Source organism: Sphaerodactylus townsendi, linkage group LG05 (genome assembly GCF_021028975.2).
Source record: "Sphaerodactylus townsendi isolate TG3544 linkage group LG05, MPM_Stown_v2.3, whole genome shotgun sequence".
Lineage (NCBI taxonomy): Eukaryota > Metazoa > Chordata > Lepidosauria > Squamata > Sphaerodactylidae > Sphaerodactylus > Sphaerodactylus townsendi.
This window is the reverse complement of record NC_059429.1, coordinates 58,080,330-58,104,370: the sequence shown is the minus strand read 5'-3', so window position 1 is coordinate 58,104,370 and position 24,041 is coordinate 58,080,330. Positions and strand designations below refer to the sequence as shown.

At 42.5% G+C, this 24,041-nt stretch overlaps 1 protein-coding gene across 1 annotated transcript in view; it reads right to left on the bottom strand.

The window, feature by feature from the left end:
• Window positions 1–210: 210 nt before the first annotated feature.
• The window catches only part of WLS (Wnt ligand secretion mediator), a 109,926-nt gene continuing 86,095 nt past the window's right edge, over window positions 211–24,041 (bottom strand). The window contains 13 exon segments of the mRNA XM_048498684.1: window positions 211–1,100; window positions 4,064–4,217; window positions 4,622–4,705; window positions 6,230–6,289; window positions 6,291–6,383; window positions 7,349–7,412; window positions 8,257–8,354; window positions 9,194–9,391; window positions 10,129–10,269; window positions 11,890–12,051; window positions 14,336–14,389; window positions 14,391–14,464; window positions 23,462–23,734. Coding sequence (XP_048354641.1) covers window positions 991–1,100; window positions 4,064–4,217; window positions 4,622–4,705; window positions 6,230–6,289; window positions 6,291–6,383; window positions 7,349–7,412; window positions 8,257–8,354; window positions 9,194–9,391; window positions 10,129–10,269; window positions 11,890–12,051; window positions 14,336–14,389; window positions 14,391–14,464; window positions 23,462–23,734 — 1,565 coding nt within the window. The 3' untranslated portion in view covers window positions 211–990.

Genomic DNA, 24,041 nt, shown 5'->3' with positions numbered 1-24,041 from the left:
AAACTTGAGTGTTTGAATGAATCAGTCTCTGCACAGATGTCATTCTTTTTTCTGAAGTAGGTTTACAAGTGGGAAGCTATGGTGATGACCCAGTGCAATGCCTTGAACTACCAGCACAGATCAGTGTCCACCTAGACAATAACTTTCTGATAAATAAAATTAGCAGCTTGAACTAGAGCTACATGTTTTTTCTTATAAAGAAGGAAAAGCCACAATAATGTATAATTTATTCATAGTAGAAAAAAACCTACAATATTCTCAAGACTATTTGCAGCATTAAAAACAAAACCCTGAACCCCACCTTCCCTCCCATTTTACCATGGATCATGCATCATACAAGCATACTTAGTGTGTGTGTGTGTGAGAGAGAGAGATCTACACCAGGAAGAACTATTAGTGCTCAAGGCACACATATGCACCGGCAAATGACATTCAACTTTAAAGCCGAAATGCTCTTTTTGTACCAAAACTTTACAAAAGGCAGTGAGTATTACACTAAACTGTAAAAATTCATGGAAGAGTTTATCAAAATACATAAATACTTAACAATGCTGGCTACATGCAACATAAATAAAACACAAAATGGGTCTAAATATAGGCATTGGAAATGCAGAACAAAACTTTGGATTAGGAAACACATAGAATATTCATTTGTTTTCCAAGATTTCCTATAGCATAGAGAGCAGCTCATGTGTTAATCTGGGAGTGACCTAAAAGTCAGACCAGGGAAATGGGCACCTGACCTTTCATTAAACCCTCCCTCCCATTTTGGCCTGGGTTAATACCCAAAGCAAAACTGGGAGTGTAATGAAGGGGGAGGGGTCTAATTAATTGCAAAGGTCATCATTATCAAGGAGCATTCCCCCCTTGCTACTGTTCTGTGGAAATACACAAACACTTTTAGAATGATTTCAGTCATGCACCTTCATAGGAAATACTACTATCATTTCATGTGTTGCTGTCTGTGCTTGATAAGCTATGCTTTATTAGTTACTCCTGGGCGTTCTTGCGAGCCATTTTGTAAACCTCTGTTGGTCCATCAACATGGGTGATGGTTGTTGTGAGCTGAAGTTCTTCTCCACTATTTACTCCCAAGTCACCTGGAAGATAAAGCCATGTTTCAAAGATGCAGTCTTGGTGTAGCAACAGTTACATTCTCCTCTGCCTGGTCTGAAAGAGATTTTAACTCCCAACCACCAAACACACAGGTAGGATGTGTATGTCCTTTATCTGCATTACTTTTTTGTCATCAGTACTGAACCTTTAGCAGAGATGGGGAGATTGATACTTTATATACTTTACCCCTTGTTAAAAAAAGAGAGTTAAAATTAGTTTTTGTGCTAACATGTTAAAAACCCTTTGAATCAAAACCCCTCAGACTTAGCAGTAATGTCTGCTTTGACCTACAAGCAAAATTTTTGCTTGTTACCAAGTCAAAGGAAAAACAGAAGTGTTGACATTAAATTTGTATATGCAGATCAAATATGACACTTGCAAGAATATTAATTCATTTGGTTTCCTTTTCCTGCTCCTTATTTATATATGAGAACAACTATGTCAGAGTTTGGGCCCAGAAAAGAAAGGAGCTGACTAATTAGGCTATATTGCAAACATCTTGGCTTGCAATAACTCCAGCATGCTGTGCCCCTTGAGTGAACTTTTTAGCTGAATGAGATTTCCAGCAACAAGCCTGCACATACACAGTCCCAATGTCGGACTACACAAAAGACCAAAGATGAACATAGCTAAAAGCTTGTAGAGCCTGTGTTACTGAAATGTAGAAGCATGGGCTTCATAAATTGGCGAATTGTAACTAGTCAAACTAACAGAATTAATTAGATTAAGGAATGGAAGATCATGTGATCCAGACCTTTATAACTTTACAGCTTTTTTTGAATGTGCATAGTGGGTTTCATCTCTTGCAACTTTTTAAACTTCGTGAGCATAGGAAATATAACTTTATAGTTTTTAATATATGTGTACACATAGAGAGAGGGGGAAGGAGAGTTTAAAGAGTGCTGCGTTGAAAGATAGAATCAAAAAGACATGTTACTCCCCACCCCACCATTTCTATGTTCAAGCAGGATCCCATACTAGAACTATCCCTAACTGATTGATCACAGCTGGGTGAGAGGGGTCACCCAGCAGGAGGAGTTTTCCCAGGTGGCCAGTGATTGTTTTGGAGCAATTCTGGACAGCTGGCCAAGGACTGGGGGCAGAGCCAAGGGAGGGAGCCCACATGGGCTTCCCCTGGCCAGTGAAGAGCAGCTTGGAATGAGGTGTGTGGGATGGCCACCATGCTGCCTGGCTTCAAGGCAAATCCTTGTTTTGATTTTGCTTCTCCCTGTTGTAAATTGAACTTGTGGATATTTTCATGCCATTTCTTTTTTTCCTTGTGCAGAATGCTTCTTGTTCAATGTAGGCAATTTGGAATGCTTTTGTATCATTTGCATAAAGGGCTTTCTATCAAACAGCTACCCTTTTGAGGACTTTTTGGGCCTCAGAAGGTGACGCTGTCAGTCCTGTGTGCTGCCTGGGAGGCAGGTTGCGTGCCCTCTACAGTAGGGTAATCATTAGCAGCAGGCAGGTCTGGCATCAGCACATTCTAAGGTGGGCAGCTTCCATGGCCAAGGCAGCACCCACTGCAATTGACTGTACACATCCTCTGTTCCATCCAGAAAAATGTATGTTGAAACATTAAAGACTTACCCGTATATACTCGAGTATAAGTCGACCTGAATATAAGTCGAGGCACCTAATTTTACCACAAAAAACTGGGAAACTTATTGACTCGAGTATAAATCTAGGGTGGGAAATGCAGCAGCTACTGGTAAATTTCAAAAATAAAATAGATACCAATAAAATTCATGAAGGTATCTCACTGGTTGTAAGAAAAGTTGACTAAAAGCAATCTTTGTGATCAGAGGACGAACAGGATGAAGGCAAGAAGGGAGACTGCCTGTTTGCTTCATGCCAAAGACTGTGAGTACCCACAAGGCCTCCCTCAAAAATGGCTCACTAGAATTTTAAAAATGTCATTAAGCAAGGCAGTTTTTAAAGGAAGCAGATACTGCTTTATAGCACCACCTTGTGAACAGTGCACGCTTTTATCCTTGCGTGTTCAGGGACATATTTTATTCAAAGGTAAGATTTAGCCATTAGAAAGATCTACAGTGACTTTTACCACACTTGCTAAATAGCATAGAGGATATTTCTGTCCTTAGAACTGTAAGACCCTCTCTTTTCAGCTTTAATTTGTACTGCTTTACAGAGAGGAATTTGCACAACAACTCAGCCTTACTAGTAACAAATTTTACTAGATTTACTAGTAACAAATCTTGACTTGCATTTTGCAGTCTTTAAACGCTACAAGTGCAATGGAATCTCTCTCCAAGAGGATGTCAGGCCTGTTAGAACACAAATTTCAAGGGCACAGAGTAATATCTAACACGGCATTCAGAGCCAATGGAGCAACTCTAATTGCAAAGACTGTGGCTTTATCAAAGCTGGAGGATTTACAAGCCGAGCTTTACATAAAAACACAAAAGTGAATGGTGAATTTAATAGTTGGATGCAGGCAAAATGCTTCTGCCACAGCTGGTATAATCTCCTTTCTCCGTGTGCCACAGCTCCGGCAGCCATCTTGGAATTACCGTATATAATTGAGTATAAGCCGAGGGGGGCTTTTTCAGCATTAAAAATACGCTGAAAAAGTCGAATTATACTCGAGTATATACAATATGTATTATGACTTAAAATATTCATGAGAAAGTATTTTTAAAATTGTAAATAAGTGCTACATAAGTTGCATAAAAGGTTGAAAGCCAAGCAGTAGTGTTGATTTTAAAATCAACCATCAAAAGTTCCGCTTAGTGGTGGGAAAAAATTAGAGGGAACCTTGGCCACCTGCATTACATTCCACACAGTAACTCCACAAGTCCATGTTTAATACAGCCAGGCTAGTAATCATATGGTTCTCCTAAAACAAGGAAGTTGCACTGGTCTCCTAATTACTGGTTACAGAGTTCCAGCCTGCTTGCAGCTGCACCAGATTTCATCTCACCATTTGACTGATCTTCACCATAGTTTTTGTGTGAAGGCGCATACAGGAACATTAGGGCAAAGACATAAAGGTTCCACATTCCATAAATCCCCGTGAAAAAGGCACTATTCAATTCAACTGTGTAGCCACCCCATTTCCAATTGCCTTCGGTCACCTAAGACAGGAAAAAGAATAGCTATCAGCACATCAGGCAGGAGCACAAACATACAAGGATCTGAGAAATCACAAGCTCAACTGAAGTTCAAGGGCACTCTTCCAAGACATGCACTCTACTCTATTCCAATGCAGGGCCTGATCTCGCCCTTCGTGACCACAAGGAAAGAAGTAAAGAAGCATTCAAATAAATGTTTTAAAAGAGTCTACAGTCAAATTGTATCTTCTGGTTATAATGAATGTTAAAATATAAACATCAAAAATACACAGCAGTCTCTTGGGGAAAGGGTTGTCCTTTGTGAACAACAGCTAAGATACTGACAAGATTCATTATCCAAAGCCCCCAAATGTTTTTTTTTAAAAAACATGTCAGAATCCTAGATCAAGTAGTTTTAGGGCACTCACCTGGCTGACAATGAAAAATATTACCGTCATGGCAGCACAAGCCAATGTGATCAGCATCAAGAACTTGAACCTAAAGATCAACCCCTAGAAAGACACAAAAACAACCCAGCATATTATTGTAGCACAGAAAAATAGCTCAGCATTTTAAATAGCATAGAATCAACTATTTTAACCTGGAATTTCTATAAAATGAAAATTAAACAAAATTACATGGGAGATCTACAATGTCTTTGATTTTCAGCTGAAGCGTGTGCTCCCAATCACACCCATATAAAAGTAGGCCTTGGAGAAAAGTCTCAGAGCATGTCTTCAAGTACCTTTTTATTTCCTCTATACCAGGCTCATTGTTGTCTGTGGTGAAAAGGCTGAAAGTAGAGCAGGGTAACTACCTAGACAGTGGTGAATTTTCTCTTTTTCATTACTAGTTTTTCCTTGTGGGAAGAAAGATTTAATGTCCAACTTGCCACCTCATGAGACAGCTCCCTCGGTCTTCCAGATTGTGACTGAATAAACCACACAGCAGTAGCAAAATGGGTCAACGTTTACTGAAGACTACTTTCAGACCCTACTGCAGCTTGTCAAATATTTATTTCCCCAATTCAGTCATTACAGCTTGTCCACACCTTCAGCTAGTCTCTTAGTTACACTATCTATCCCAACCTGTAAAATCCCAGTCAAAAAATGAGAATTCAAAAGGGCTGTTAGTGGGGAGTCTCGGACTGACCAACTAAATTGACTTCCTTTCATTTCAACAAAGATACAGCCTCTCTGTAGGAAAAGGGGGCCTGGGATGAACTGACACCGCTTGTAGTGGAAAGCGTATATGCGATAAGAGATCACGAAACAATCTAATCTACTGTGCCAATAGTCAAGATACTGAATATACATCAAGAGCAGAAACTCTGAAGGCCAAATGCACTTGGGAGCAAGGTTGTTCACAATCCCCCATTTACAGAATTCCTATGAACTGTAAGACAGAATGGGGTGACGGGCTGGGTGTCCTTTAAGCTAGGATGTCATCCTGAGCGTCTGAAAGCAGAGACCTAATTTCATTTCTGAAGTCATGGATAGACAAAATATTCAATATGTATTCACTTCAGAAGAGGTAGCTCTATATTAGACAGGGATACAATGAATGGAGAAACCCTCTTGTACAAGAAAACCCAAAGCAAAGAAAGAATATACAAGAAAGAAGGACTGAGTCAGAGAAAGAGCTGCACACTTTCTGGAGCGGTTATTTGAAATAAACCGAAGTGAACTCTTTCCTTCAAGTTTTTTTCTTACGTCAACCCAACAATCTGCCTATCACATAAGCTGTAGCTCCTTGCTGAGCTGAGTCAACGCCATATGGAAATCTGTCTACTGTTTGAGTCAGTATGCACAACATCAGGGAGAATGTTTTTAGTCTCATTGTAACTCTGTAGATTCCAATTGTTTCTCTAGAGACCCTAGACATCCCTTGAACCTTCCAGATAAGTGAGGTGGTATTGTGTGTACTACTTGTTCCTTACAAAAACCATGCTGCTGATAAAACCTTGGTTTTCTGGCTTCTGATTGGAATAGCACAGTTGAAGTTGCAAGGGTATTTTCTCCACTTCAGTTATTTACCTCATAGTGAAGTTCATGTAGCTTTATTCATTGCCTGGGAGGCTGGATTGCTTTCCCACTGGATGTTTCGGAACACTTGAAACACCATAAAACACAGGAACAAGAGAGCGTAGAGACAGAGACAGCAGATCCCAGCAATGATAATAAATGCCATCTCAGCAGTAAAGTTAAGGAAACAGTACCCTGACACACACACAGTCAACAGAGACTCTGATAGCAATAATTTATTTGGCTCTGCTTTTAATTATCATTGCCATAGTTCTGTGCTGAGCTGGAAGTCAGAGGGAAAAGTCCTTGTTACACGCAGAAAATATAGACCAAGTAAGACTTGGTGAGCACCCAAAAAGTCCTTTCTTTGGGTCAGTTCCAGGCCTGATGTACTGTCTCCCATATGGGTGTAAAGGTGGCTTTAAAGTGATATAATGATGACTAAAAAGCCCCTCCACTGGGTACATATGAGGAAGCAAGGAAACAGCAAAGAATTCTGTAATCTTAGGGAGATTTGCCAGGAGGTTTATGATACAGGAGTGAATTAAGCCTACATTAGCTTATCTCAGCTTCATAGTAAAATTAACCTGAGCTGGAAAGCACTCCCAATGTGAACAGGCATTTTTTTTAAAGGAGAAAAATTCAGCAGGAAGACCCGTTTTAGGAGTGTATACCAGGAAATCAAAAGAATACAAAGCAGCAATCCAGTGAATATAAGCTATGCTACTCGAAAGTGCAGGACGAAACATACACAAAAAGAGGTTTCAATGATAAGCTAGGGGAACCTAAGCTCTTCAATGACAGCCACACTTTATCATCCTTATACATTTATTCAGAACTTTGCACATCAACACGCATACCAGATTTCTAAGGCAAAACAAACCAAAACGTAATTTCTGGGTCTAATGTCAACTCTGTACTTGACATTTCAGAAAAGTACCACCACTTTTCAAATTCATGACATTAGTTCATGAAACTAGGATGCACCACAACATTTCAGTTCAAAAGGCCCCCTGCTAGTTTATCAATGGCACATTCCCAGAGTTAACAAGATTTTCTGCAGGTTAAGCAAACTCTCCAAGTTTCCCTTCCCTACACAGTGCCATTATTGATATGGAAGGAAAAGGATACGGCCAATTCTGTACCAACATCTGTAGTCCAGATACTGTAGAATGGATTCTTTAATTGCACCCCTCTGGAAATAGAAGAAAATTATGTTTCACACAGAAGAGATTATACACAATAAAAATATAACGCAAGGCAATATCTCCCACTGAAATTTGGAAAGGCCAAAGGAACACTATTTAGAGGCTACGCTTGGCTGTATACTCACTTTCATGCAGATCCGAAGCATTTCTAAAATCTGACAATACAAATGACAAGCTATCTTGAAAAAACCAAGTGGCAGATCTTAGGGGATGGGAGGGTGGCAGAGAGGTCAAACCACCCAGGCGCCGCCGAACATGTCCCATGGGGAGCACACTGGGCTGTCCCCCGCATCCCTCCAGGCTGTCCCCCGCATCCCTCCAGCAGAATCCTTGTTCACCAGCTGCTTCTTCAACCCCCCCGCTATCTTTGATGCTTGCTGCAGCATGCTCCTCCCTTGCTGACTAGGACAGGCTTGTGGCCTACAGTGGCTCGAAATCATGATGTCAGCAGTGGGCCCAAGGGGCAAGCTCCACTCTTAGAACAGTACGCCCCTGCAATAAAACAGTCATGTCAAGAATAGATCAAGGGTGGTTTACAGGGGTACTGTGCTCTGAAGAACCTCTTTCCCACACACAAAATTGGTTTTTTTAAATATCAAAATGAGGGGACACCTTCAAAATAAGATCACCATTGATTTATTTAAGTGTACTTTTCAGCAAACCTGGGGCTTCTCCTGCAGCTGCAGATCCCTGCATTTCAGCCAGGGATGACCATATCTTGTAGATTTTCTTGATGTGCATAGATTTTTCTAACCTGCCTTTGGTGATTAGATTATTAGAATGCTACTGCAGTAACATTTTTAAAAAACCCAGAGTATAGCTCCATATTACCTTTCACACATGTCAAAGACAAACAGACAAAAGGCGCCTATAGCAATTGGCCCAACTTGTTTCCAGTAGCTAGAGAAACGGTTTCGTTCATTCTGATCCTAATAAAAATGCAAAATAGAATGATTTGCAAATGATTAACAAAAGAACAAACACATATTAATTCACCTGATTTAAAATGACCATCATGAATAAGATAATTTCACTGAAACACACTTCACTGACTTCCATCACACATAAATAAATCTCAGCAGAACAAGTTAGAGTTAGTAACCGATTTAAATCTAATGGCCCTTACAAGTAACACTCCCTTCCCCCTTGAACTTTCATTGGGAATCAGCAATTTCTGTATAACAGCGGTCCCCACTGAAATCTGCCTTGATACCCGAAAAGGGAAGAAAGTAGGCAGGGCCAGATGAGCTTTCTACCCAACAAAACTTCTAATTGGTCACTGGAGATTTGACTGTCTCTGCATATTTTTAAAAATATTGCTTCAACAGCAGCTACCACCACAGCACAAGGATATATACTGTGTGATGGAGGGTAAGCTGCAGCTGGCTCCAACTCCCGTGGCAGCCATTTTGTGGAAGAAATTTTATGACTGCATCCCCCGCACTGTGTCAGAATTCCAGAGGTGCCAGTAGACTCAAAAAGGCTGGGGATCACTGATCTACATAAAGGACAAGACAACTCAATTTCATTATTTCTCCCCACCACCACTAGAAATCATGAAATGCACATGGCCATTGAGATCTGGACACTTCTAAGCTTAATTCTTTTCAGAAACTCACAGTCCATAAAACAGACTGGAAACCTAGTTTCCCCAATTTAAAGAAGTAACAGGACGATCTTAACAGATCTGGTCAAATTTCATTCATTTGTTCTTGTGCCAACAGAAAAACTTAGAAGAATTGAGCCCCATAGGTACCTTAAAAAAAACTACATACTACCACCTAATTCTCATATGCTCTCCACAAAAAAAGATGTGATCCAAAATGACAGAAGCTATTGTGCATAGAAGAGTCCCCTAGCGAATGTCTCCAAACAGCAAACATCCACGTCCAGTCCCAAATCCAATAGAAAACCATTCCACTGGGATGTTTATGAATGTCATGGAGATCCCAAATAGCAAAGATAACTCTGGAAAACTTAGATAAAACATTCAAAACCATTTTTCCATTTTCAAATAGAAGCTACTGCCAATAATGCCAAGAGAAACTGAGACAGAGGGCATGTTCATCAGGTGATTTTTTAAAATGGCCAATGGTTAGCTCAAATTTTGTTTCCATCCTTCATGTTAAAAATACTTTGTTTTAGGTTAATCTTTGCTAGTTTTCTCTAAAAGCTAATGGAAGACTGATTGAAGACTGGACAATGAGGTCTACTTCAAAAGAACAAACTGATCTAAATGTCAATGAAAGGCCAATCCCTTCTTGGCAAATTTGTACTAGCTGTTTTGCATTCAAAGCATTTCATAGATAGGATAACCAAGGAGTTGATCCCATCTCCAACACTTGTTGATGCATTCCAGTGAACGCCTCTGCGTCAAATTCAGTGAATGAAGCTCTCCAGATAGAAAAGCCTTGTAATAGACAGTTGCATCTGACAGCAGATTTTTTTAAAAAATGTATTTATTGAATTTTTGCCTGGCCCTTTCCCAACTTGTGCTGAGGGTGGCTTCCAATAAATTATGTGCCACAAGAAAACAACTGAATATAAATATATTAAAATCCTAATAATAAAACCTCAATGGAGTTGTTAATGCACCGAGAATGTCAAATGCAGAATAAATTGCCAATGCGATCAAATCAAAACCAGCTCAATATGGCCAACTCATAACCAGCTAACTGATGCAAAGGTTCTTCTCCTCTGTACGCACTTTTCCAGTAAGACAGGTGCTCGTGTCATCATTGTGATCCGTCTCCAGTACCACACCATGATGATGAAGATGCTAGGTGTAAGGAAGGTTTTCATTGCAAACCACACCTTTGTAAAGCCTCCATTTTGATGGATGCCCTGGGGAAAAAAAATCAAGTTTCACAATTGCATTTCTCCAACAGTAACGTTGCTATCTGGGTCTCACAGCCATTTCTCCCCCTCCTCCAAATAATCAACCAGTAGGAAATGAAGATATCCTTTAAACAGTATCTTAAGACAAACTGACCCATGGAATGGAGGTCTGTAGAATTTAGAACATAAATAAAATCTAAGCTGATCCAGCCACAACTTACCTTCTTTTTTTTTTGCATAAATTTACCCTCGAGTCAACTACAGCAACCAGGTCAGTCAGTGCTGAACAGGCTACCTGCATTACAGGTGAAGTTATACTCTACAGTTAGTAGCAGACACTGTTGGACACTAGGAATATTTGTGCCAAGAAATAGGTTATTTTAGTTGACAAGATAACTAAATAAGAAGGTACCACAGATCTCTGGATCCAAGTGATGCGGGAATCAGAAAAACTTCTTACAGTCCAGACAAAAAAATGCTCTTGTCTCAGTAGAAATCACCGCACATCTTAACAAACTACTTCCATCTGACTTAAACTTTAATCCCCCACATAGACAGCAGGTGACAGACAAGTGCTGATGGTCAGGAATTAATAAAACTGTTTGCTTTTGGAGGAAGTCAAGGAAGTGATTACCAGCAGGGCAAGTGAAAAGCTAGTTAATGGGGTGGAGGAGGGGAATGGAAAGAGAACAGCAGAGACACCTCAAAAGGAACAAAAGCCTAGAGGAAATGCAGGGGCGCTCCATAGGGGCAGCATTCAGCACCACTAACAGGCTGGTGACCATGGAATGTGTTTTCTAAGGAATTCCTAAATGGATGTACTCATGGCAAAAAAATGCAGTAGGGCGATCCTTGATTTCTTGCAGGGTCACATTCCTTTGTGGTAATCAAGTCACTTCTCAAAGCCATAACAAAATCTAGCATGCTATACCCCTCCCCCATTTTGCTAGTTTCTGTCCCCTTAAGAGTGCAGCCAGCTTGTACTGACAAAATACTGTAAGACAGACAAAGCTGCAGAGCAACAGCACACCTAAAACAACTCAGCACAGAGAGGCTAAAACGGGGAAGTCTTATTCTATGCTTTTCTTGCTCAACTGAGTGCTAACTAATTAAAAGAAAATGCTATGCTCACATCTTCAAACACGTTTCAGGGGCCTGAAGTTGCCCAATATAAGTTTTTTAATGAAGCCGGACACAAACTTTGTTTATGCTATATGCTTACTAGGGAACTTACTGTCACACAACATACTGTGAAGTTAGCAAATGTTTTATGTTTAAAAAGCTTTATTCGAAAGAAAGTAACTTTAAAACTTTTGCAGGACTTACCACCAGACCTTGGGAATAGTGCCAGGATCATGGTTCAAATAGACATATTTTATTTAAGACAAACCAGCACAACACACCTGGTAGCATATAGTCAAAGTGTGTATATACAGGAATGCTTTGTAGCTTGACATGTCCCCATGTTTCTCCTATTCTGTTCACTAGTCAGTAAGTCACCCCATATTCAAAGCAATATCCCATATGAAATAAACTTATTCACTCACTTGGCTGTGGTTGTAACTACAGTGCCAGTTTACAAAGGACTACAAGATCAATGAAGAGGTTAAATGGCTACACACTTACCACGACACGAATATCTCTTATATCTCCAATTTCTACATTAATGCCCTTCTTTTCATGCACAGGGAGCCGAATATTAATAAGGTAGAATTTGTGGGAAACAGTTCCAATCTCCATAAAAGCAAGTACCTCACATTCATAGTAGCTACCTTCATTCTCTTTAGTCTATCGGAACAAAAAGGAAGGGAAACAGACAGTCATCATTTTGGGGTTTTGGTGATACACATTCTAGTCTCTTGCTGGTGCACAAATTAGGCCAAGCAGTCCCCCCCTGGTGAGAGGGCGGAATGTGGAAAGGGAAATCAAAAAAAAAGACTCCAAGACAGCCTCGGCTAAATGCTACTTTAGCCTCAGAAGGTGAACAATTACAGGCTGAACACACAATGGCAGTCTCCACAGGGGGAAGATACCCATAAAGGTCTGGGAAAGCAACACATCCAAGCAGTGGGGTGCCCAGCTACCGTTCAAGGAGCCTGGCAGCTAGAGGCTGCAGAGTAGGTAGTGCACAGACGGATAAAACGATCCTTGGCAACTGTCATCAATGTTCTGCTCCTTATAGAAGAAGCTGCTTATTTCAAATCTGCTAAATGGCCAACAGCCTCAGACGCTTCGAACAAGAACACAATTAGTGTTAAAACTAAAATGTAATGTTTGAGAACAGGCTCTTTGCCCATTGACACCCATTTCCTGTGCTCACATGACACTCTCCAAGCTACTCCAAAAGGCCTACAAATTGTTGCTTAGAAATATTTCATCTAACTTTACCTCAGAGAAATGACCAAATTACCATACCATGATTCCATTTCTTAGGGACGTAGGTACAGATTTTTTAGGGGGGGGGGGTTCGGGGGGGCCACACCCCCACCCGCTCCTAGGGCATGGCCATGCCTCCCCAAACCCCGCCCCTGGCCTAGCACTTATAAAAGCAGCTCTCTGAGGTTGTCGGGGATGGCAGACTCCCCTGCCCTGCCCCTCCCCTCTGGGCAGAGGCATAGAGGGAAAATGGAGCCTGGTGCAAAATCTGAGTTTTGCCCCCCTCCCCCCACAAGGCAGCCGCTGTGATGCTGGAATCCACCCCCAAACAGCATCACTTTCAATGGTGTTTAAACTAGAGAGCCCAAATTCTCCTTTTAAATCTACCTTAAAGGGAGAATCTGGGGTCCCTAGTTAAACAACATTGAAAGTGATGCTGTTTTGGGGTGGATTTCCCCACCCTGAAATAGCATCACTTTCAATGTGGCATAGTGGTTAAGAGCAGGTGCATTCTAATCTGGAGGAACCGGGTTTGATTCCTTGCTCTGCCACTTGAGCTGTGGAGGCTTATCTGGGGAATTCAGATTAGCCTGTGCACTCCCACACACGCCAGCTGGGTGACCTTGGGCTAGTCACAGCTTTTCGGAGCTCTCTCAGCCCCACCCACCTCACAGGATGCTTCCAGAGCCAGGAGCAAGGGCAAGGAGATTGTAAGCCCCTTTGAGTCTCCTACAGGAGAGAAAGGGGGGATATAAATCCAAACTCTTCTTCTTCTTCTAAACTGAGGACCTCAGATTCTCCCTTTAAATCCATGCCGAAGGGGGTGGATTTAAAAGGAGAATCTGGGGGTGCCTGCTGTCAGGGGTGCAATTGTTAAGCTAGAAGCACCAAACTTTCAGGGTATCTTTAGGAGTCTCTCCCACGATACCACCCAGGTTTCAGGACGGTTCAGGGGGTCCAAAGTTATGGACCCTCAAAGGTGTAGCCCCCATCTCCTATTAGCTCCCATTGGAAACAATGGGGGATGGGGGCACCCCCTTTGGGAGTCCATAGCTTTGGACTCCCTGGACCAAACTTCACAAAACCTGGGTGGAATCAATAAGATACCCTCCTGATAGTACATCCCAGGTTTGGTGAAGTTTGGTTCAGGATGTCCAAAGTTATGGACCCCCAAAGATGTAGCCTTCATCTTCTATTAGCTCCCATTGAAAACATGGAGGATGGGGGCACCCCCTTTGGGAGTCCATAACTTTGGACCCCCTGAACCAAACCTCACCACACCCCGGTAGTACATCAGGAGAGCTCCCCAAACAATCCCTGAAATTTTGGTGCTGCTAGCCCAAACAATGCGCCCCCTGCAGGCCAAAAACCGAAAAAGCACTAAAATGTTTTAAAAACCCACAACGGAGGGGCGGAGCTTCGGACATGAATGGGGGGGGTTTCAAACCTGAGAACCCCCCCTTACCTACGTTCATGACCTCAAGGAAGCCCCTCCCTCTCCAACATTTCCCAACAGTCAAATAAATGTCCCCATACAATAAATTCAGTGACAGTGTGCAAATACAGCTTTGCTCATTTCTTACCTCTAAATAAACAGTACAGTAAGGTATATATGGGAAATCAAAAGCTACCTGAAAGCACGTGTTGATTGATGCCAAGATAAAAAACATCTGAACAAGAACTGTAAGGAACTTACTTTTGGAAGGGGAAAGACACATTTGAGCTTCCGAGCTCTTTTCCTACAGATGCCATTGCCGCCACTCACTGACCATGCTCGCCACGGTATCCCAAGCGACAGTATTAAATGTGATCTCTGCATTTTCTTCTGTAGGACCAAAGCATCAAACGTTTTACAGAAATAAATTGCAAATCTGAAAAGCAGCACAATTGCGACATCTTGAGCATAATTTATGTGAAACCCACGCACTAGTTTAGTCAGAGAGTGTAGGCCATTAGGAGCAATCCCATGGCACGGAAAAGCCAGAGGTGGTACTCAGAGCTCTCTCTGTGGGCAACGCGTGCACAGAGTTTGTCATGTGCATAATAGTGCAATTATTTCAGGGAGATTGTTAGTATTAAACCTAAGACCTAGTTTTGGGGAAGCAGTGTGTAGGTAACCCTGTTAAGCGCTGTTATTGGATTTTAACGGGAAGAACGAAAGTACGATCCTTTACCTGGGAGTAAGTCTCAAGTTGCTGGTAATGGGGTTTGCGCTTCTGAGTAAACCCTCCTGAATGGTCGTGTTTAACCCGTTTCCTCGAAGCGGCCGTACAGTTGCTTTAAAGCAAAGTTAATTAACTACCACCAAGCTTACTCCTGAGCAATGCGCACCTTGGAGCCAACTGCTTTTCTATACTAAAACCTCAGTATTCAGGGTTAACTTGCCATAAGCTGTATAATTTGCTATGTATAAATAAGTGGGTTTTGGGTTGCAATTGGGCACTCTGCCTCGAAAAGGTTCTCGCCATTACTGTTAGAAGCTATACATTCAGTTTAACTATTAAAACTGGAAGGGAAAAATCCAGGATGCCAGAACCTACTACGATAACCCGTGATAACCCTTTGCTTGTGTCCAGTCATTGTGACATAAGGAGAACCACAAGGCACCTTTGCTTTCCATGATACTGTTCTGACATACCCTACGTATTCCCTATCTCCCAAAACAAGACAAAAAAACTAGCCTTGGAGGCTGCGCTCATTTTTGTTGTATTTCTTACAGGAATCTTGGATTGTATATATATTATGGTCGTAAACGCCGTTGCAAAGCTTTTAATCTTTAGGTGTGTTTTTTTACAAAATCACAAATGCTGCTTACATAGGGCCTAAACATAATCCATCTGGAAGTTCGGTGTTGCTATATGTTACCAGAGAAGCTGTACGTGCAGCAAACTGAAGACCACTGGATTCTGATTCCAGCTGTCGATGCTGAAGACACTGTATGGTTCCAGCTTGAAGCTAAGCAAGACGATATCTTTGAAGTTCTACCGACGGGTACATCTGTTCCTGGTTTCAAAGTTATAATTTCATTTGGAACTAGGCGGAGGGACACTCGTCCAGAGTGCTGGGAATGGGTGTGGAAGGACTCTGTGGTTCAGACCTGCTATTTATATATTGCTTGGAGGTGTTTCGATTCTGTATGGATGCAACAACTTTTTCAGTTTTTCAGCTCCTCCCCGTTCCCCAGCATGTACAACTCCAGCATTCCCCGGGATTTAAAATGCCTCAGCTGAAGGTCTTAGTGCTTGTATTTGCTTGTTAAGCAGGAAAACTCTAGCTGTTTTAAAAAACAGTTCATTCTATTGAATTAAAACAAAATTCTACATAGAATTTGGAGCTAATTACACGCATTACACCTTGGCTCTCTTGAAGCCGGTGCAAAGTTTTCTAAAAGTGCCTTCACTTGAGGATCAACAACAGTGGGGAGAGAACCATGCATGCTCCGGAGTCATCAGGCAATTTCAAAAGTTACAGTTTCTTACTGAAGGCGAACTGCAGAGGAGGGAGGGGGATTACTGGCCACCTTCCATACACTGCTGTGCCAGCTCCATTCTCCTCAATCTGCTGGTCCACCCTGCCCCAGCTCACAGTTGACTTATAGTGACCCCATAGGTTTACAAGACAAGACGCACTGAGAGGTGGTTTGCCATTGCCTGCCTCTGCTTCATGATCCTGGTATGCCGGGATATGTGTGTGTGTGTGTCTCCCATCCAAATACTACCCAGGGTCAACCTTGTTTAGCTTCCAAGATCTGACCAGTTCAAGCTAGCCTTACTTAGTCCTTTACTAAAATGGTTCTGTGGTGTCCAACATTCCCTAAATTTAATTTTGGGGTGAATATTTTGCAGTTTGAGAACCACAGAAATAACAGGTGTACGGTTTAAAGCCATAACCCACTGTTTTGGCATAATAGGGGGGACCGGGGCTAGGTAGGCACTAGGACCCATGCAGAGCATACTACAACAAAGAAGATCTGGCATGCTTTGTTCTGTGGTGGAAGAATATAAAATCTGCTAACATGTTTATGTGAAATAGAGTATAGTTGAAAGCCTGATTACGCTTCCAGTATATTTATGAGAACTGAAATATTTGGAAGGCCACCTCTGTGGCCATTCATATGAAAACCAAGCTAGGAAAGTGGACCAAGGATGCTTTCAAAAACAGATGTCCATGTCAGCCATATAGATTCAGCACCTTCAGCCCCTCTGAGCTGCACAGGGACAGCACCATCACCATTCTGACTGGCCTGCTACATTTCAGAGTAGGCCTTTTGTGCTGGCACTTGCTCTTTCTATGTTCCACCCCCTTCAATTCCACATCAGGGTTCCATCTAACCAAATGTCAGGTTGCTGCACACAAACACTCCCTTTCAGAACTGCCTTCATTGCCTGAGTGACTATTCTCTTTCAACAGCTGTGTTATTGCTGGAAGGCAGTCAATGTTACTTGCATAGAGCATTTGTTTCCTGAGACTTGTGTGAACAAGACTTGCTACATCAGGATAAAACTTGAGATTAGTTTGGCAACAGAAGATAATTCACTGCAGAAAATATTTGACCAATTCCACTAGTTAAAAGCAGAAGTACTAGCCATATCATTTGTTTGTTCTTGTATTTCATAGTTACTACTACAGACTTCAGAGCTAGTTCTCATGGTCAAAATTGCTTTGACACAGTCTCACTCCCTCTTTCCAGACATAATGCATAACTGGGAGCCATTGGACAACACAGGAGACAAGACACAGGAGTTTCCTGCAAGTCATTCATTTCTATCTCATCCATCCAAGAAGCTCAGGACAATGCATACCATTCTCCCTTCCACTACTGTATCCTCCCAACACCCTTGTGAGGTGGGTTAGGGAGAGAGAAGGTGGGAGAAACAAAGAGGCCCAAGTTTTCCTAGTAAGTAAGATTTATGGCACACTGGAGTTTTGAACCTGGGTCTCACAGACCCTAGTTACACAATTACATTTGTGTGATCAAGGCCAGCAGAAGCCCCACTGTTTGCAGTTGATTCTGATCAGTAGGGATACAGTTAATGGGAACATTATTCCATTCTGAAAACATATAGTTTTGATCTTTTTAGGTTATCACAAACGAAAAAAATGTTGGGTTATTGCAAAAGGCTTTATGTAGAAGTAGGGCAAAAAAAATTTTTCTTTCTTCATGTCAGGCTGTCACTTGCTACCAAACAATTTATTCACACCTTTAAATATGACAACATGTAGCAGGTCACTGCAATAGTTGACTGACTACGCAAAATGTAATCAGTGGAAAGCCCTGATTTCCATAAGCATGCTTAACAGACATATCCTTCAGGAAGAACAGCACAGCTCCCTTCAAGGTCACTAACAGCAGCCTCCAAAATGCATTTTAGAGCATCATCATCAATCTGCGTGACCTTGGAGAAAGAACCCTGCAACACAGATCTATCAGAGGCATCCTGCCAAGACCAGGCTTTTTTACTCCACCACTAGAAACCCTTTTGTTAATTAAATAATGAATGTACAGGACCAAAAATATTGTGTCCTAGCTGCTGAGCTTCTGCACTTTGAAAGAGAGAAAGAGTAACTAGACTGTGGTAAAACAGTGGCTTCAGCCTCTCATCATCTTCATGGCAGTTCAAGCAACTGAGGGGTACTGGTCAAAGGCAGCGGCTGCCCTGAGTCAGACAAATGAGTCACTGGGCCATTTTTATTCTGTTGGTGTTCCCCAACCCGAGTAGTCTATATATACCTGCACACATCTCCTCTGATTCCCAATGTCAAACACCAAAATAACTCTGCCCACCAGGAAAAACTGGAATGAAGTTTTACTGCAGACAATGTTACTCTACCTTTCTGATTATGTGCTGGGCTTGCCACATCTTTCCAGAGAGCAAAAACGCTCAAACGTTTCACATGACAGTTCTCAAAATGCTAAGTGAGGGAAAATCAGAGAGAACTCTGATTTGTTGTACACCGCCCAGAGCTCTCTAGGGGTGGGCGGTTTATTAAATTTATGTATTAAATGTATTACATTTAATTAACAACAACAACAACAGTCTGGAGTCGAGCCAGTCTATACACTCATTTACCACCTACAAATGGCAGAGATGGCAGAGTTCAATTGAAGACTGGATAATGAAACCAAGAATGTTCTCAAAATAACTTGCCCCTTCACATGTCTCCTTGATCACAGAAAAGAAACCACATTCATATTCCTTTTGTTCTCAAGAAAAAAGGAAAGGGCGGTTTGTGATCAACCATTGGTACTTACCCAAGAAGGGTCCTTCTCCTTTGAGCAGAAAAGGACATCTAGGTGTTTCCAATTACCAATCAGGGAGGCAGCAATAAATTAATTATTTTGTTCCTAGTTGTGCTGGTACATTGCCCACTTCTCCTCCAGTTCTGGAAACTCCGACAAGCAGTCTCAGACCTTACAATAGGGACAAAAATACTACTCTCTCCCTGAATTAACAGTTATAAGGAACTACACAATAATATAACACAAGGAAGTATAACGCTTATGCCAGTATGTCTCCTTGGGATGCTGGGGATTCACAAAAAGATGGAAGACAAATTTCCTGATGTCTATGGAAGGCTGAACTGATCTTAGGAACAAAGGTGGGATCAACTCTAAGGATGTCCTTATGGAAGATGAACAAGGATGGTTTAACCTACAACACGCTCAAGCCAACATGATCACAACTAGAATGACTGTCTTCATCCAAAGATGTTTTAGAGATGTCTGATGTTCCTTTGAGGAATCTTTAAATAAGATGATGTAGAGAAGGACTTCAACTGTCTAGATCTTGGACCACCAAAGCTATGGCTGCCACCTGCCTACAAAGTGTGGATGATCGTAGACCAGAAACCTAATACATGCTTAACCTCAAGAGCAATGGGATCTACCTTCTTCACAACAAAAGCCTTCCAGGTGGTATTTCAGATCCTTCTAGTGTAGTGGTGGCGAACCTATGGCACTCCAGATGTTCACGGACTACAATTCGCATCAGCCCCTGGCAGCATGGCCAATGGCTGACAGGAATTGTAGTCCATGAACATCTGGAGTGCCATAGGTTCGCCACCACTGTTCTAGCGGATGCTCTTCTAGAATCCAGGATTGTATTGGTAACCTCGCAACGTGAGAAGATCTCTGGAAAGACAGGACAAATCTCTCTGACGTACCCCAAAGTTATGATCTCCAATGCCCAAGAGCCGACTTTGATAAGGTCCACATTTGCTGGGAAAAAGCTAATCTGCTCCCTACTGAAGCAGACCTGGCATCATGCCTTGAAGGGGCTGTTGCCTTGGTCAGAACGGTCACCCCCCTGTGAAACGAGAAACCTTTTTTAAACTGTTGCCATCCCTGGTTCCATGTGAATTTTCGCTTGACTCTGGGTAACGAAGGTTGGGAACAAAAGGAGATGTTGAAAGCAGGCCTCATATCAAACCGCTTCAGCGTCTTGGCCATGGTTTTGTTTTATCCTTAGTCTCCACTAAGATGGCATTCAGTCATTCCCAAATAACTTATTGCCCTGAAAGGAGAATTCAGTTATGATGGATTTAGATTTCCAGTCCGCTCGCCAAGCTCTTAGCCACAGGAGTCTCCTTATTGCCACTGCTGAAGCCATCGCTCTGGCAGAGGAGGTCAGAATGTCCAAAGTGGCATCTGCCAAAAAGAAAGTGGCTTTCAAGATTCTGTTGACTCCCTCTGCCATTCTCCATTCATTCTCTGGGATGAGTTCAAGGAGCTTCCTGGACCATACAATCATAACTCTAGCCACGTAGCAGAAGCCTTGATAGGCTTCACGGGAGCAGTTCAGACTATCCTTAATATGCCCCTCCCCACCACTGGACACCAATCCAGAAGACTAAAGGGCAACCACTGGACCATCTATTAAAAGAACTTGAAGATCATCACTAGTATAGGATGGCATAGCATAGAACTTACGAATGAACCCTGGACACTATCTATTGGCAGTAGGTCTCTCCCACTCCCTTTTAATTTAAGTCTCAAAAAATTCAGGGAAAGGAAAAACCTTTTTTGAGGGCTTGGTGCAAGGGAAGAACTCATCCCCTTTATGTCTGGACTTTATATTGGCTTGGGAGGTTCTCCTTCACTCCCCCTTCAGTGGCCTTCAGGTTCAGTGCTGCCACTGATTTAGTTAATGATTATTGGGAATCCTCAGCTTTAAAGAAGCAAGAGGATTGTTCAGGGACCTGGATCTCTTCTGTATCCTCCTCTCCTTTCTCCTGTTCCTCCAGCTCTAATTCTGAAGAGTTTAGGATCTCACAGGAAGGGCTAAGCCTTGGTCTCTTAAGAGCTGCCTTACTCCAGGTTGAGGAAGCCCCTTTCTTACTTTCCTCTGAGAGGGGGTATACTAGCATCAGACTCTACCCACCCCCACCCCTGTAGAGGACTGGGAGAACCTTTGTCCCCTAGGTGCTTTTAAAACAGTTCAGCCGTCCCTCATAGCAGCCCTTTCATGCTTAAAGGCACTTCTAATAAAGGCAGCAACCTCTTCATTTAATGCACTGGTTCCAGCCACATGAATCCTACCATTGCTATCTTTGGCTGAACAAGCCTCTGAGGCCTCCTCTGGAGCTGAAGAGTGTCCTCCATTGCTCTTGCAGTCGCTTTGCTGCTGTTCCTGATCTTCAGCTTCTCCAGCCCATGCTCCCATGCTGGCGGCTGCCATTTTGTTGAGGTGCTTTGTTTTCATGGTAGAAATATCCACCTCATGGCGGAACTCCATGGCGGAGGCTGGGTCAAGGAACAACTGTCAGGGGACGTGCCTGCCCAAACTGATAGTTGTGTGGCTCCAGCAGTTGCCTCCGCGTCGTCCTCCTTGGAGGAAATAAAATGCTCCTCTCTGGAGGACATAATTCCTCTTCCCCCCTTTGCTGGGTAGGACTGCTCTTGAGCTAAGCGCCCAGCCAGCCTCATTAGCACAGTCCTCAAAGGTGAGAACTGTGTTCCTCTCAGGTCGCCAGATTGAAGTAGAGAAAAATGGGGGGGAGGTGAGAGGGAAGGAAAGGATAAACAACAGAGTCTGATTAGGAGCAATAGAATAAATAAGAATACAGAAGTGAAGGACAGACAACAAGCCAGACCTGCTCTCCCCATAAGAACTAGCCTGCTGGATCAGACCAGAGTCCATCTAGTCCAGCTCTCTGCTACTCGCAGTGGCCCACCAGGTGCCTTTGGGAGCTCACATGCAGGAGGTGAAAGCAAGGGCCTGCAGCTGCTGCTGCTGCTCCTGAGCACCTGGTCTGCTAAGGCATTTGCAATCTGAGATCAAGGAGGATCAAGATTGGTAGCCATAGATTGACTTCTCCTCCATAAATCTGTCCAAACCCTTTTAAAGCTATCCAGGTTAGTGGCCATCACCACCTCCTGTGGCAGCATATTCCAAACACCAATCACACGTTGCGTGAAGAAGTGTTTCCTTTTATTAGTCCTAATTCTTCCCCCCAGCATTTTCAATGAATGCCCCCTGGTTCTAGTATTGTGAGAAAGAGAGAAAAATTTCTCTCTGTCAACATTCTCTACCCCATGCATAATTTTATAGACTTCAATCATATCCCCCCTCAGACGTCTCCTCTCCAAACTAAAGAGTCCCAAACGCTGCAGCCTCTCCTCATAAGGAAGGTGCTCCAATCCTTCAATCATCCTCGTTGCCCTTCTCTGCACTTTTTCTATCTCTTCGATATCCTTTTTGAGATGTGGCGACCAGAACTGAACACAGTACTCCAAGTGCGGTTGCACCACTGCTTTATATAAGGGCATGACAATCCTTGCAGTTTTATTATCAACTCCTTTCCTAATTATCCCCAGCATAGAGTTTGCCTTTTTCACAGCTGCCATGCATTGAGTTGACATTCCCATGGAACTATCAACTAAGACGCCCAAATCCCTTTCCTGGTCTGTGACTGATAGCACTGATCCCTGTAGCATGTATGTGAAGTTTGGATTTTTTGCCCCTATGTGCATCACTTTACATTTTGCTACATTGAACTGCATTTGCCATTTCTTAGCCCACTCACCTAATTTATCAAGGTCCGCTTGGAGCTCTTCGCAATCCTTTGTGGTTCTTACCACCCTACATAATTTGGTATCATCTGCAAACTTGGCCACCACACTACCCACCCCTACTTCCAGGTCATTTATGAATAAGTTAAAGAGCACTGGTCCCAAAACGGATCCTTGGGGGACACCACTCCCTACATCTCTTCATTGTGAGAACTTCCCATTTATACCCACCCTTTGTTTCCTGTTCCTCAACCAGTTTTTAATCCATAGGAGGACTTCCCCTCTTATTCCTTCATTGCTGAGTTTTCTCAACAGTCTCTGGTGAGGAACTTTGTCAAAAAGGAACTTTGTCAAAAGAGGCAGGAAAGAAGTGGTCGAGAAGTGGACAAGCACCAGCACAGCCAGGAGGCAAAGACTTAATTTATTCCTGCCTCCCTGATTGGTCACTGGAAAACACCCAGAGAGAACAGTGAAGTCAGAAAAATGTGAATAAGTTTTTAAAAAACCCTAGCAATCACCATTTTTAAAAAAACCAATTACTCCAAGGCCATATCCCCGCCTCCCATTCTCCATACCCAGCATGGCTGATCTTACATTGTTGAATGGAATGGAATTTCTGACTAAAAGGAATATGCAGTTGATAAATTATAATTGGATTAGAGAGTGTACTTCCAGAAACTTCCCACATCTTTACAAAGCTTAAACAACCATGGCACAAGATATTTAGGATACAGCACATGGATTGAGGATTTTTGGTCTTTGTTTCCTTACATTTAATAGAGTACACGGAAAAATTAAAAAGTTACTTACTAATTTGGTTGTCCATCTTGAAGGCAATGTCCACTTGCAAAACATAGAGCATGAACTGGAACCAAGGGCTCATCTCATTGGGAGGATGAGGCGCATGAATGGAGAACACAATGTCGTTGGCTTCTATCTGCTTGCTTATTGCTTCATCAAAGTCCCTGATTTTTTTACACTGATTTGGTCCCCAGGGCAAAAACCATTTGGTCTTGTGATGATTCTTCCTCACATCTACACATTTGTTAGCCACATAGGTCACAGCCTCGGTGGGACGTGGAGCTGAGAACGAGAACATCAAAATACATGGTCATCAGCACTGATTGGCAAGAAGCGATGCAAGCAAACAATGGGCTTACAAAATCTGCAATTAAAAGCTGTTCTGTTCAAAGAGACAGGGATGCTAAGGGGCCACGGAAGTTATATTTTCCTCTGCCTCAAATAAAAACTCACACAGAATGATGTCCAGAGTTCCTTTCTCCACACATTACAGATCACTTGTGGGAAGTCTCATGGAGTTCTGAGCTTTGGTTTCATGCCTCTTCCCACCTAATAGCTTAGCATAATATGGAACACACTGCCCCTGACA